This window comes from Aotus nancymaae, unplaced genomic scaffold, assembly GCF_030222135.1.
Source record: "Aotus nancymaae isolate 86718 unplaced genomic scaffold, 86718_ANA_hifiasm-v0.15.2.pri h1tg000040l, whole genome shotgun sequence".
Lineage (NCBI taxonomy): Eukaryota > Metazoa > Chordata > Mammalia > Primates > Aotidae > Aotus > Aotus nancymaae.
Window position 1 is genome coordinate 130,093,437 of NW_026988454.1, and position 16,341 is coordinate 130,109,777.

At 40.9% G+C, this 16,341-nt stretch overlaps 1 protein-coding gene across 1 annotated transcript; it reads left to right on the forward strand.

The window, feature by feature from the left end:
- The first annotated feature begins 327 nt into the window (after positions 1 to 327).
- DRB (HLA class II histocompatibility antigen, DRB1 beta chain) lies at positions 328 to 10,673 on the forward strand. Its single transcript, XM_012440688.3, has 6 exons — positions 328 to 511; positions 5,327 to 5,596; positions 8,450 to 8,731; positions 9,443 to 9,553; positions 10,022 to 10,045; positions 10,344 to 10,673. The coding sequence occupies exons 1-6, from the start codon at positions 412 to 414 to the stop codon at positions 10,355 to 10,357; spliced, it is 801 nt and encodes a 266-aa protein (XP_012296111.2). The 5' UTR covers positions 328 to 411; the 3' UTR covers positions 10,358 to 10,673.
- The last annotated feature ends 5,668 nt before the right edge of the window (positions 10,674 to 16,341 follow it).

Consider the following 16,341-nt stretch of genomic DNA (forward strand, 5'->3'; position numbering starts at 1 on the left):
TCTCACTCCTGCAAATACTTCTGTTGCCAAGTGGGAAATGAATACTTTTACAAGGCTCAAACTTGTGAACACATCACTGACCAGCACAGAGCCGTCTCAAAATAGGGACCCAATTAAAGTGTTTTATGTACAAATGGATCAAACCTTTCAAAAACTAAATTAAAACACCCCTTTAAAGAAAGAAATTCTGTTTGAGAAGAGGACCTTCAGAAAGCATCTCTGATCAGCAACTGATGATGCTGCTTAACTCAGATGCTGATTGGTTCTCCAACACGAGATGACCCAATCCAGGACCAAGGAAATCAGTAACTTCCTCCCTATAATTTGAAATGTGGGTAGAGGAGGGTCATAGTTCTCCCTGAGCGAGACTTGTCTGCTTCTCTGACACCTGATCCTGTCCTGTTCTCCAGCATGGTGTGTCTGAGGCTCCCTGGAGACTCCTGCGTGGCAGCGCTGACAGTGACACTGATGCTGTTGAGCACCTCACTGGCTTTGGCTGGGGACACCCGACGTAAGTGCACATTGTGGGTGCTGAGCTTCTATGGGGTGGGGAAAATAGGGAGTTTTGTTAACATTGTGCCCAGGCCATGTCCCTTAAGAAGTTGTGATGTTTTATTCAGAGATTCCCCATCTTTATCATTGGATCCCAAATTATTTCCACCACAAAAAGAGCTTGGCTACTTGCCCTTTCCATGAGACTTGTGTAAGGGGCCTTCGTATAGGCCATTTCTTCTCAAATCACCACCAATAAAACCTTTGTATCACATTTCCTCAGGGTCTTTAGAGGATTTAGAAATAAGGATGCTAAAATAATTTCCCCATACAGCACTTCTCTTTATTATGGTGACTTTTGTCAGACAAAAGTAGGGATTTTTTGAAAATCATGTGGGAGTAAGGAAATTCAGTGGGTCTGTCCTAGACAATCCTGTGTTATGTCCTCGACAGGACCTTTGGTGTTGGCTCCTCTTCCTAATATGTGAGGATGGGCCCAGTGGCCTTTCCATTATCTCCTTTCTTTTCTTTCTGACCTTCAATGTTTGTAAAGCTTGTATCCCTGTTGCGTATGTAGGTTCTCCGACAGAAGTTATACTTAGTGCTCTTTCTTCCTTATGGGGAACAATCCCTAGAGTTGAAGCTGAGATCTTTAGTACTTGGAATCACCCTACAGATAAAAAAGAGCATCTATGGGGTGTTCTTTGGTGCCTAAAGAACTTAAGGCATCCTCTCAAAACCTGGCCCAGGCTAGAGTTTATTGTGAATCTTTTTTAACCTTTCTGTACTCGCTTCTCCTACATCTCCTACATGCTCTAACTAGACTCCACACAAAGACATCCAACAAATGCAGGAGAAATTATATGAAATTCTAGTTTTGTAAGTCAAAAATAGTCAAATATCAGAAATTTCATAATATTCTAACTATAGACTCTGTGTGGGGTTACAGAGAGTATGTGCACATTGTTCACATGGCATAGGGCTGAAGGTCAATGAGCAAATCCTGGGAACTCATTGTCTTACTCGTGTCTTGTTCTAAATTTCATAGGTTCACCCATCATGCCCTCAGCTTTCCTTAATTAACCATGCCTGCTTACCTCTTCCTCAGGTTTCTCTCTCTTTTTCCCCAGATATGTTGTCATCATTTCCAGAAATCTCTAAAGCTTGCAAAGACCCTTAGCACTATAAGATCCATTGAAAGAGATTTTTTTTTTTTTTTTTTTTTTTGTGGCAGGGCCTGGCTCTGTCACCCAGGCTGTAGTGCAGTGGTGCAATCCAGGCTCACTGCAACCTCTGCCTGCCAGGCTTAAGCAGTCCTGCGTCCTCAGCCTCCAGAGTAGTGGAGACTACTGGCAGGCAACCATGCCCAGCTGATTTTTGTAATTTTGGTGGAGATAAGGTTTTGCCATGTTGCCTAAGGTGGTCTTAAACTCCTGGACTCAAGCAATCCTCCTGCATTGGCTTCCCAATGTGCTAGCATGATAGGCGTGAAACACTGCACCCAGGCAAAAAGAGATGAATCTTAATTTAAAAACTTCCTTTTTCTTAAATCACTGTTTCTTTATCTGTGAATTCTTCCAAGTAGGAGGAGAAAGAAGTTTGCCTATATTTCTTACAGGGAGGAGAAGGGGTATAGTGAGACATCAAAATAAAGGAGTGCTGGAGCTTGAGCCCATTCTTGCTTTCCAGGATTCCCACAGTGATCAGAACCCAGAACCCTGGTTTATTCATGAGATACTTATTTTTCTTAGCAGCTACTATTTACTGGGCTCTATTCTAGGTTCAAGTCATTCTAATTGAGTAAGACAGAGACCCCATTATCATGGAAGTTGCACAACAGTAGAAGAGATAGACAATAACCCAATAAGCATTTGACAAAGAAGAATATGTTAGAGAATAATAATACAATGCAGAAAAGAAATCAGGTTGGTGGAAAAGAAATAAATGGATTCACCCAACTTTAATTACTATGTTTAGGGAGCTCTACTTGAGAAAGCAGCATTCAGCTCTTATCGTTTTAAAAGTTCTGTATGTCTATCATGGCATGTGTTGAAGAACACAAGGAAATATTAAATCACTCCTTCTGATGTTTCGCTAACAAGTTGAGCTAGGGTTGCCAAATAAAATACAGGTTCATAGTTAAATCTGATTTCAGATACACAACCATAATTTATTGACAATCCAGATTTAACTGGGCATCCTCTGGTTTTATTTGCCAAATCTGTCAACCCTAAGTGGGACACATGAGCATGGATTATAGGGCAAACCATGTAAGAAACAGTGACAGCGACTTCACGCATGTTTATTTTTTAATTTTAAAGAGAGTGCTTAGATAATTTAAGAATAAAAAGACAGGCATTGTTTGATCCAGGATGCACTCCTCTCTGCCATTGTTTCCAAAGGGCAAAGGGAGCTTTGTGAAGAAGGTCTTACTCAAAGTTTGAGGACCTACTCATTTTCTGTAAATTGTCTGTATGGGAATGTCATTTTCTTGGTTTCTCCCTTTCTGGGGGTACTTGACTACAAAACTGACAGTTCTACCTCTGGCAAAAACTGGTAATTGGATGCCTGCTGGTATTGTTGGGAGTGGGAGACTGAAAGAAATGAATTAGCTGGGGCATTAAATGGGAATTAAGTAGCTGTGGTTGTGATTCATTACTACAGATAATTAGTGGACCAGTGGCAGAGAAATTAAGAAAGAAGATGATATGAAAGATAAATGATATGATTTAGTGATTGATTGGGAATGCCTCCCCCCAACAAAAAAAATCAGTAAATCTTGGTTCTCAACAAGTTCATTTTCTGGAAAATTAGCACTATATTGGTACCAGAATTCTATAAAACAATCATTTTATGTAGGAACAAGATTTTCAACAGATATTTTTCAATGTAATTCTCAGCTGCTCCATAACTAATAGTGGCTTGTTCAACACAGATTTCTTCAGATGGTTCACACCTGTGGTTTGTTCTTACCCAGGGATAGTTCACCACCTCTCCTTTCCCTCCCATCACCCTTAGGGAACATGTGGCAATGTTTCGAACAATTTTTGCTTGTCACAAAAGGGGTTTCTTCTGATATTTAATGAGCAGAAGCCAGGGACACTTCTAGAGAACCTGCCATGTTCAGAACAACCTCCATAACCAACAAAATTTATTGGGTCCAAAATATCAGTAGTGCTGAGGCTGAGAGCACTGGTTCACACTGTGTTCTTCTGGAAAATTCTAGACTCACATCATTTATACACTCACCACCCATTTCAGTTTTTTATGGTTTATTTTTGCTTGTTTCATTATAAAAAGCTAGACAGTTGCATAAATTCAACCTCTTTCTTGTTGAATCCATTTAGTCAACGCAAGTTCAATACCTTCATATTTATTTTTTGGCTTCTGCAATATTTTTCAACATTTTCATGAGTTGTTGGTCGTCACTCTACTAACTTCCAACAATTTGCCCTTCTAAGTCACAAATAGTGATGCTGCTGCAATTATTTTTCACTGATATGCCTCTGATTTCTGTACTGATTCTATATTTGATGTTATTCACAATGTAAAATCCTTCTATCTATTAATTTCACTTTTAACCACAGGATTATTTTTAAGTAACTTTTGTCAATTTCACACTTCAAAGAAAAGAGAAAAACATCAAAAATATATGCACAGTGTTTATGTATGTGTATATTTACACACATATATGCATGTATGTTTATATGTATTGAAACTATAGAAGCACATGTCACCAACAAGAGCTCTGAGACCACTTTGAACCCTTACGCTTGTCAGATGAGATTTGCCAGGTGAGCTTTGGGAACAAATTCCTTTTAACTGAATTTCTGAGCTTTGTGCAAAGGAAGGTTTGTGGACATTTACAGGGATCATGGCTTTATTCTCCTTGAAACTCTTCCATGCTTTCCCATTGTCTTTAGTATAAGTCCAAAGTCCTAACACCACTCGCGAGGCTTTTAAATACCTGGCTTCTTGTGATTTCTCCACTCTAATCTTTTACTCTGCTTCCCCTCAGCCTCTCTGCTTTAGTGAACTTTGCTCTAGTCTCTTGAAGAAGTTCATCAATTCAAGCTTTTGTACACCTGAAATGTGCCTCCCGTTTTGTCCAGGCAGACCCACAGGCTTCCCTCTGCCCCCTGGCTCACACCTGCTTAACCTGTCAAGTCACATCTGAGCTGTCACTCTTCAGAGAGCCCTTCTCTGGCACCCTGATGTAACTGAGATCATCCTATTACTCTCTGCTCTAGAATCCACACTTCTGACATTTCCCATTCCTGTGTAAGCTCCTGTGTGTTTGGGTTTTGGCCATCACTTCACTGCTCTTTAAGCTCCCCCAGAGGAGTGGAGAGGTGTGTTTCCCTTGTTTGGATTCCTAGAGGCAGCGCAGGCCTGGCACAAGGTCGTCACTAAGGAAGTGTTCACAGGGTGAACGCGGTGGGGGCTGTGGAAGGAACAGGTGAAGACTGTGGGATGAGAGAAGGAGCAGAGAGTGTCTTTGGGTGGAGCCTCCCAGGAGGAGGCTGCGCGGGCTGCGGGGCGGGGCGGATCCTCCTCCAGCTCCTGCTTGGAGGTCTCCAGAACAGGCTGGAGGGAGGGAGGGGGTTCCAAAAGACTTGAGATCAGAGAAGGTTTTCCCGCCTGGCCCCCCAGTCCCCGTCCCCCTCAAGAAGACGGAAGAAGAGCCCCTGCGCTGCGCGTGGTGGGGGTTGCGGGTGGGGCCGGTCAAGGTTCCCAGAGCCCACACTCCGCCCAGGGAGACCCGATGGCGGCGTCGCTGTCAGTGTCTTCCCCTGAGGCCGCCCCTGTGACCGGATCCTTCGTGTCCCCACAGCACGTTTCTTGGAGCAGACTAAGAGTGAGTGTCATTTCCTCAACGGGACGGAGCGGGTGCGGCTCCTGCAAAGATACTTCTATAACCAGGAGGAGTATGCGCGCTTCGACAGCGACGTGGGGGAGTTCCGGGCGGTGACGGAGCTGGGGCGGCCTGACGCCGAGTACTGGAACAGCCTGAAGGAACGCCTGGAGTATCTGCGGGCCGCGGTGGACACCTACTGCAGACACAACTACGGGGTTTTTGAGAGCTTCACAGTGCAGCGGAGAGGTGAGCGCGGCGGGGCGGGGCCTCCCTGTGAGCTGCCAATCAGAGACAGAGACTGAGAGAGACTGAGAGAGAGAGAGAATGAGAGAGACTGAGAGAGAGACTGAGAGAGACTGAGAGATAGAGACTGAAAGACGAGACAGAGAGAGACTGAGAGAAACATAGAGACTGAGAGAGAGACACAGAGAGAGAGACAGAGCGAGAGAGAGCGCCATCTGTGAGAGTTCAGTATCCTCTCCATCCTGAGCAGGGAGCTCTGAGGGCACAGGTGTGTGTGTAGAGTGTGGATTTGTGTGTGTGGCTGTTGTGAGAGGGGAGGCAGGAGGGGGCTTCTTCTTACCCTTGGAGGCCTCTGTGAGGAGGTGACATGGGAGGCGGGTGCAGGGGTGGAGAGGGAGGAGACCTGGATTGTCCTGGGTCCTTAGAGATGCAGGAAGGGAAATGTGAGGTGTGTGTGGCTGGGGTGAGGGTTTAGGGGAGGAGAGCTGAGGGGTGTGGAAGGTCTGGGATAGTGTGAGGAGGCCAGTTCCAGACTGTCCCTGCACACACCCTTCATGCAGTCTCTGAAATCAAAGTGTGCGGTGTTTGTTTTTAAAAGCATTAGATTGATTTCTAGGGGAACTGAGGATACCTCTGAGGCACCTCTGAAGCTTCTTTAGATCTAAATTTTTTACTATTTTTTTTTTTGTTTTGTTTTCTTAGTGTGTATATTTTTACATGGTTGAAATGACTGTGAAACTAATACGTTGAGTAAAGTTTTAATACATTTTTACTGGCCGGGCGCGGGTGGCTCAGCCTGTAATCCCAGCAGCTTGGGAGGCCGAGTCTCATGGATCATGAGCTCAAGAGATCGAGACCATCCTGGCCAACATGGTGAAACCCCATCTCTACTAAAAATACAAAAATTAGCTGGGCATAGTGGCATACCTGTAGTCCCTACTACTCAGGAGACAGGCAGGAGAAGCGCTTGAACCCGGGAGTGGGAGGTTGCAGTGAGCCAAGATTGCACTACTACCCCTCCAGTCTCAGCGACAGAGTGGAAAAAAAAGAAGAGTAAAACACTGTTACTATTTTATTATAATACTAATAGTTTCCTACTAATTCCACCAGGCAGGAGTGCAGTGGCACAATCTTGGCTCACTGCAACCTCTGCCTGCCAGGTTCAGGCGATTCTCTTGCCTCAGCCTCATGAGTAGCTGGCACTACAGGCGCTTGCCACCACTCCCAGCTAAATTAATACTTTTACTAGAGGCAGGGTTTCACCGTGTTGGCCAGGCTGTTCTCAAACTCCTCACCTCCTGATCTCCCCGCCTTGGCCTCTTAAAGTGCTGGGATTACAGGCGTGAGCCACTGCGCCCGGCTTGTTCTAATAGTTGTGACACAACTTACTTCACTTTCCCTTTGGTGACCTTTATTTTGACACTGAACAAAATTGAAAATGTATGTTTCTGGTTAATTTTTAATTTATATTTTTGTAATTTGTAGTTCTTTTGAATTATTTTGACCTATTGATTGCCCAGTTATAATGACTGCTCTAAGATTTCCCTGCTGTATTTGGGAGCTAATGGACAATGATCTGTTGTCTGTTATCTCCAGGGCTTAGTATTTTTCTCAGTGATTTTCTGAATTCTTTGTACTGTAAGACTAGTAACACTTTATTGATATTTGAATCAGCATTTTCTCCGTTTTGTGGTTTGTATGTTGATTTTGAAAATTGTTTTCCATGTTAAGAATTTGAACATTTTTATTTAATAAAACATATTGCAAAATTTGGATTAATGATTTACAATCCATCTTAAATCTACCTTTTCATGGTATTGTCTCCAGATTTCTGCTTCCTTCTTAAAAAAAATTGTGTTTATTGAGAGTCTGCTCGTGTCAGGATTTTCCTAGGCATAAGCACCCCAACTAATGAGTCCCAGATCCTGACTTGACCCAAATGTCATTCTGGAAAGAAAAATCACTTTACAATGACAGGTCTGTAATAGTTATGCTTGTTTTGCACGGGAGATGCACTGATCGGCTACACGTAAATGTAAGAGCTTTCAAAACCAAAATGACTTTCCTTCGTCCTTCTCTCTGCTTTAGGACTCACGCTTTTCTAGGAACTTAAAGATTTAGAGAATCAGTTCTGTCTGTCTCATCTTCCCAGGGTCAGAACCATTTCTGTGGTGTTCTAACATATGAGTGCATGGCAGTAGGATTCCTAAACATTCATCCTCAGTTTCCTCATGTACCTTACTCTGTCCCTTTATCTATCCACATTGCTTTAAATCATATTTCTCTCTCCAGGTGTACAAGGATGATAAACAGGTGCCAGGTGGAGCACCCAAGTGTGGTGAGCCCTCTCACAGTGGAATGGAGTGAGAAGCTTTCTGACCTAAACATTGAAGGCTGTCTTCAGTCATTGTTTTATATATTGATGTGCATTAATCCCATAAAACCCCAAGAGGTGAATTAGTATAATTATCCTCCATTATAGGTGAGAAAGTTGAGACACAGATGAATTGAAAATCTCTTCCAGAATCAACCAGTAAAAGGCAGACCTTGGATTTGAACCAGGCAACCTGGCTCTTAAATCAATTTTTATTAATACACTCTGTACTTTCAAAGATGTGTAAACAATTTGATAATGCATGCCAATTTCAAGCTATGAAGAAACAAACACAATTTTTCACAACTTCTCTCAAATCTAATGTCCCCCCTATAAAGATTAAATTCCAGGCTGCTGACACTGTGAGGCCACATGGCCTGGTCAAGGCCAGAGCCTGGGTTTACAGAGAAGCAGACAAACAGCCAAACAAGGAGACTTGCTCTGTCTTCCTGACTCATTCCCTCTCCCTTTTTTTCTCGTAGTCCAACCTAAGGTGACTGTGTATCCTGCAAAGACCCAGCCCCTGCAGCACCACAACCTCCTGGTCTGCTCTGTGAGTGGTTTCTATCCAGGCAGCATTGAAGTCAGGTGGTTCCGGAACAACCAGGAAGAGAAGGCTGGGGTGGTGTCCACAGGCCTGATCCACAATGGAGACTGGACCTTCCAGACCCTGGTGATGCTGGAAACAGTTCCTCAGAGTGGAGAGGTTTACACCTGCCAAGTGGAGCACCCAAGTGTGACGACCCCTATCACAGTGCAATGGAGTGAGCAGCTTTCTGACTTCATGAATTTCTCACCCACCAGGAAGGGGACTTTGCTATTCCCTGAGTGTCAGGATTCTCCTCTCCCACATCGGATTTTCATTTGCTCCATGTTCCAATCTCCATCAGCACAGGTCACTGGGGGGAGCCCTGTAATAGTTTCCAGAAATATGTGTAGCCAATGGGAAGCAGTCATGCCTGCCAGGCAGGAGTGTGTCCCTCTTTTGAACCGCCCCATGATGTCACAGACAGAGTCACCTTCTCTCTCTGGGCTCCTGGCCCTGCCCCTGAGACTATGTTTCTGGTGCTCTTGCTGTGAGTTTTTGTTGTTGTTGTTGTTGTTGTTTTTATTTATCTGAGAAGAGGGGAACTGTAGGGGCCTTCCTGACATGAGGGGAGTCCAATCTCAGCTCTGCCTTTATGAGCGCTGTCACTCTACACAAAGTACTTAACTTCATTGAGTCTCAGGCTTTCTGTTGATCAGGTGGTGAAGTCATGCCTTACATCAAGGCTGTAATATTTGAATGAGTTTGACGCCTAAACCTTGTAACCATTCAGTGTGATTTGAAAACCTTTTAGTCTCCAGAAATGGCCAGATATTTTAATTCTGGCACTGCAGTCTTCTTCTGCATGTTCAAAGCTCTAAATCTCAGGGTCTCAATTAAAGAGATTCAATTTGGGATAAAAATCACTAAACCTGGCTTCCTCTCTCAGGAGCACAGTCTGAATCTGCACAGAGCAAGATGCTGAGTGGAGTCGGGGGCTTTGTGCTGGGCCTGCTCTTCCTTGGGGCAGGTCTGTTCATCTACTTCAGGAATCAGAAAGGTGAGGAGGCTTTGGTAGCTGGCTCTCTCCATAGGCTTTTCTGGAGGAGGAACTATGGCTTTGCTGAGGTTAGTTCTCAGTATATAAGTGGGTCTGGATAAAGCCTTTCTTTCCCCAAATGACCTCCAATGTCTTGCTAATCCAGAAATCATCAGGGCATGGTTACCATGTGAAAGCATAGTACCTAGTGGCCTGCAGAGTTATGAGGAAGATTAACAAGTAGGGGTCCTTGGTTTGAGATCCTGGAATAAAGAGAGCCACTAAGTCTAATGTAATTACACTGGATCCTGTGACAGATGCTTCACGCTTCGAGGGTCCCATGGTCTGTTTCTGATCCTCTCTGCCCTGGTTGGTGTGGGTTGTGGTGTTAGAGAAATCTCAGGTGGGAGATCTGGGGCTGGAACATTGTGTTGGAGACAGATTTGCTTCCATATCTTTTAAGTGTATATCTTTTCCTCTTTTTCCCAGGACACTCTGGACTTCAGCCAACAGGTAATACCTTTTATCCTCTTTTAGAAACAGTCAGTTTCCCTAGAATGATGGTAGAGGTGATAAGGCTTGAGACACAAATCATAGAAAAAACTGAATCCAAATTTCTGATCAGGCAATTTACACCAAAACTCCTCCTCTCCACTTAGAAAAGGCCTGTGCTCTGCAGGTATTGGCTCAGGGAGACTTAGGAACTTGTTTTTCTGCTTCATGCAGAGCTCTCATCTGAGCCCTTGAAAGAGGTGAAAAGAAGCTGTTGTAGAGCCAGGTCTGAACACAACACTTTCCTCTGTCTCTGCAGGACTCCTGAGCTGAAGGGAAGATGACCACATTCAAGGAAGAACCTTCTCTCCCAGCTTTGTAGGATGAAAAGCTTTCCCACTTGGCTCTTATTCTTCCACAAGAATGAGCTTTCTCAGGACCTGGTTGCTACTGGATCAGCAACTCTGCAGAAATGTCCTCCCTTGTGGCTTCCTCAGTTCCTGCCCTTGGCCTGAAGTCCCAGCATTGATGGCATTTCCTCATCTTCAGCTTTTATGTTCCCCTTTACCTAACCCTTCATGCCTCCTATGAAACTGTACTCATCCTGTGCACAAACACATTACATTATTAAATTTTTCTCTAACATGGAGTTAAAAATGGTGCAATCTATTTGACTCCCAGGAAAAAAACATAAAAGAAGAAGGAAAGGCCAAGCTTGGTGACTCAGGCCTGTAATCCCAGTGCTTTGAGAGGCTGATGTGGGCAGAAATTGAGATCAGAATATCGAGACCATGTTGGCCAATTTGTTGGAACCATGTCTCTACTAAAAATACAAAAATTAGCTGTTCGTGATGGTGCATCCCTGTAATCCCAGCTACTCAGAAAGCTAAGGCAGGAGAATCACTTGAACCAGTGAGTCAGATGTTGCAGTGAGCCGAGAAGGCACCACTGCACTCTAGCCTGGTGACAGAGCCAGACTCTGTCTCAAAAAAAAAAAAAAAGAATAAAGGAAAAGAGAAGATTATTTCCCAGTAGAATAATGGTTTTCATGTATATGTCATAAGTATGTGAGGTGATACATATGTTAAATAACTTGATTTAGACATTCCACCCTATAGGCATATATCAATACTTCTTGCTGTACAACATGAAGCTACTATACAGTTTTTACCTGTCAATTAAAAAAGTAAACCCAATGTTTAAAAAGGCAGTGCATGAAAACTGAGAACAGACTATCACAACTGAAACAAAGTTGGCAAACATGAGATGAGAGACCAGCCAGCAAGTCAGTCAGAACTCTTTCTTAACCCCATCCACAATATCATGCATCTATAACTGTAAATTAGTATATAGTTTTTTATTCCAGAGCCTTCAATAATATCAATAATATCATCTTCTCAAAGGACTTGTACAGATTTCAGAGAAAGACAAATTTAGAAGATGGAGGGTTCTTCGTTGTGTTCTGAAAATCAGTTTCAAATGTGTTCAGTCTAAAAGTACATCCTCAATTCAAAAGTTTATTTCAAAGTAATAATCATTTGAGCATAATTTTTCTACTGTCAGAGACAACTGTTACTTTATTTTCAATCAAACTTGATGTTTATTTTATGCATATAAATTACCAAGACCTAGTGCTACTATCATCAGTATTTTAAGCATATTTTATTTTTAGTTATATGTTACTTGTACATACACAGCAGTACAAGTACATATAAATTCTATAGGAGTATATTAAGCTGATAATTATGTCTGTTCCATTTGATCCCAGAGTCAGAACAAATAGGCCTTGTTTCCTAAGTTGGGGAAATGATTTGTCTCATTTTATATGAGACTTGTACTGTGGAATTATAAGGTAGAATTAAAATGTGTGGGATGAATATTTCAATGAAAATGCCTTCTGCTGTTTATAGCAGGAAATCCGATCTAGCAGGTTTTATTTTTCTTTAACCCATTATCTCACATAGCCCATAGATCTAAGGCTGCTCAACTCAGCAGGCCATTGTCATCACCAGTGATCCTGGAACTTCATAGCTCATCTCTCTATAACACACAGCACCTCAGCTTTCCTGAGATGGCAAGAGGACCCCTGCAGCAGCCTTAGGTTTCTTCTTCTTTCACAACAACTCCCAAAGGCAGGAAAAAGATACTACTTTTTCCTGTGTGCCTTTATAAGGAGCAACTAAACTGTTTCCAGAGTGTTCCCTGTACCCACTTTCTCACACATTGGAATGACCGTGGGATCACATGGGCTCAGACAAGCCAGGATTCAACCTTTGTAGACTGGGCCTGATGCACAGGGAAGAAAAGGAGCAAAATCATATATTTAAAAAAAATAAAGAAATGGTGGATGGAGTAGGAGAGATTGATTTCAGGGTAGGGAAATGATAGATTGTGGTACTATCAGGTTGTTAGTATTTGTAGTTAAATTCTATATGAAGGCCTAGAGACTCCTGATATTCATTCTCAATTCAAAGTTTTGGGTATATATATATATATAGAGAGAGAGAGAGAGAGAAAGAGAATTAAATTTCTCTCTCTATATATAGAGAAAGAGTATTAAATTTCAGCCATTAACCCAAATTACAAAAAAATCAAAAAGTAAGCAAAAAGGATTGTTTTTAGAACTCAATTAAGTATGCTGACATGTTATTTTATGAGGTAAATACATTTTCCAGAAAAATTTTTGGATAAAAGAAGAAATAACTAGCTCTATAAGGTCTAAAATATAGTATACATTTTCTAAAATAATATAGTACACATTTTTTAAAACAAATACATTGTTACTGATATTTATTAAATTAAATATGCTAATAAAACAGAGTCTAGAATTAGAAACAGAAGGAGTTGAAATTTAGTTTCAGTTTTGGGTAAGTTGTATTCCAAGCTCATTTCTTTCACTAAATGGATCCTGAAAAAAGTAACAATTGAAATATAAAGAGAAAATATAAAATTATGAAGACATATGTTATTTCTAATACTATCATCATCATAATTACAGCTGAAAGCAAACAGATTTTCTTAACCGTTATGTGTTGCTAATTGGAGTGTGTGATTTTACAAATACCTGGACATTTGGCAATTTCTTAAAAAGTTTAACATATGTGACTGGGCCCAGTGGCTCACGCCTGTAATTTCAGCACTTTTGGAGGCCAAGGCAGGTAGATCAGGAGGTCAGGAGCTCGAGACCATCCTTACCAACATGATGAAACCCCGTCTCTACTAAAAATACAAAAACTGGCAAGGCATGGTGTATGCATCTGTAGTCACAGCTATTCGGGAGGCTGAAGCAGGAGAATCACTTGAACCCAGGAGGGGCAGGGATTGCAGTGCATGGTGATCGTGCCACTGCACTCCTTACTGGTGACAGAGGGAGACTCCCTCTCAAAAAAAAAAAAAAAAAAAAAACCTAACATATATTTTCCATATGACCCAGCAATTTTACTCCTTGGAGTCTACCTAAGAGATATAGAAACATATGTCCTCACAAACACATGTGTTCATGTGTTCAGAACAGCCTTCGCCATAGTTGGCCCAAACTGAGATCAATCCAGATATCCTTCAGTTAGTAAATGAAGAAACAACATGATACTACATCCATGCAAAGCAATATCATTCAACAATAAAAAAGGAACAAAAATAGACTTATCTGGCAGGGGAGATCCCATGAACATGAGGGTAGTTTTCCCAAGGCAAGTTTCAACCCTTGCACTCCGGATAATGAGAGATTACTTAATGGGTACAAGGTATGTGATTTCAGTGATGGATACTGTAGAAACACTGACTTACCACTATGCAGTCTACGCATGCAACAAAACTACACCTGTACCTTATAAATTTACACAAATGAAAAAAGAGAAAATAAATTTTAATACATAAAAGAAAAGGAAAAAAAGCATGATACATACTAGAAAACTGGTGAACTTCAACAGTGTTAACTAAGTGAAGGAAACCGAACACAAGAGATTACATGTCGTATGATTTCATTTACTTGAAATACCTAGAAGAGGTAAATATATAGACACAAGGAGCAGCACATTGGGTGCCTAGGGCTGAAGTTTATATAAATTATGTTCCTTAAATATTTTTAAATAGTTACTGAAGCTAGATGAACCTGGGGATTTTTCTTGGGAAAGCTTTATAGAATGGGCTTACTTTCTCTAAGAGATGTGGAACTCTTCATATTTTATGTTTTTGTCAGCTTCAGTACATTGTACATTGTGTATCCATTACACATAATTTTTTTTGTAAAATCATTCATAATATTTAGTATGATTTTATGCTGATAAATCTGTAAGACTATAATATAAGATATGAAATTTGTGTCACTGCAGTCATAGGGAGATGACCAATGGGTGATGCCCTTAGAGTGTTTGAAGGAAGATTGACTATTTTCCAAATTTGGACAAAGTTTTAAACGTAAAAATTCAAGAACCTGCTCCTACCCAAACAAAGATAAATTTACAGAAATTTATGCAACAAAAGAGACATGACATCTAATGCATAGGAGAAAATAAATTGATAGTGGATTACTCATTAGTAATCATGTAGACGAGACAGAAGTGGCCCAAGATATCCTAATAGCAGGAAGGAATGTTAACCTAGAATGCATATTGAGTAAAAATGTTATTATAAAATGAAGGTTTTATCACAACTTTTTTTCTTTTTCTTTTTTGTTTTTTAGATGGAGTCTGGCTCTGTCACCCAGACTGGAGGGCAGTGGCATGAACATGGCTCACTGAAGCCTCTGCCTCCCAGGCTCATGTAATCCTCACACCTCAGCCTCCTGAGTAGCTGGGATTACTGACATGCACCCCCATGCCTGGCTAATTTTTTTGTATTTTTGGCAGAGACAGGGTTTGGTCATGTTGCCCAGGCTGGTCTCGAATTTCTGAGCTCAGGGGATCTGCCTGCCTTGGCCTCCCAAATTTCTGGGATTAAAGGCGTGAGACACTACGCCCAGCCATGACATTCTTAGGGGAAGGAAAATCAAGATAATTTCATGCTAGATGACTTACTGTAAAACACGGGCTAAAAGAAGTGCTTGAACTGGAATAGAAATGATAATGGGAGAAATCTTGGACATTCAGGAAAAAAAACAATAGAATGAGTAAAAATATAGGTAGATGCAACAGACTTCTTCAGTTTTTTAAATTAATTTGATGGTTGAGGCAAAAATTACAACATTTTCAGATGTGATTTTTGAGGCAAGTAGAGAAAATAAAAAATACATATTATAAATGCAGGAGTGGAAAGGGATACAAAGGAGTTAAAGCTTCTACACTTTAGTCAAGTTGGTAAAATCTCAGCACCAATAGACTATAAGTTATGTTAACGGATAGAAAAATCATAAAAACTATCCAATGAGATACACCAAATAATGACTGATTAAAAAATGGAATTCTAAACATTGCTTAAGGAACACATCAAAAAAAAAAAAAAAAAAAAACAGGAAAAAACCAAAAGGAAACAAAAAAGAAAATGGAAAGCAGATGGCAGTTATAAGAGCTCACATATTAATAATTGCATTACAGGTAAGTTGTATAAAAAGACAAATGTCAGAGTGAAAAATAATGACTCATCCATATGCTACCTATAAGAAACTTGCTGCAGATATTACAAGAGTGGAAGGTTGAAATAGAAGAAAGTCGCAATAGGAGAATGGAAAAAATAAACCATAAAAACATTTGTCAAAGCAGAAATGGCTATAATATCAGATACAATAAAATCCAGAGAACAAAGAATATTCTGAGACAAACAGAAACACTACATAATGCTAAAGGTGTTAATTCAGAAAGAAGACACAGCAACTCTAAACGTGTGTGCACCAAACAACTGAGTTACAAACAAGTAGAGCAAAGATGGTCAGAACCAAAAGGAGAAATAGACAAATACACAGTTCATCTTTGAGAATTCACAAAAGCATCTTTGAAAAGTTTATGAAACAGCTGTACAAAAACTCAGCAACATAATGAAACCCAACAAAACTATCCACCAATTAGATCGAATAGACATTTACAGACCACCACACCAAACAGCACAAAACACATTTTTTAACTGTCCATGGGATATTTACCAACATAGATTGTATCCTGGACCATAAAAGGAAGCTCAACAAATGTTAAAGAATTGAAACCATACAGACTGTGTTCTCTGAAAGTGATGGAGTTGAACCAGATCAATAACATAAAGAAAATTGGTACAAGTCCAAATACATGGTAAATTAATAACATACTTTTAAATTACCCATGGATCAAAAAAGATGTCTAAGGAAAATAAAAAATGTATTCAACAAGTGAAAAATGAAAATACAACATATC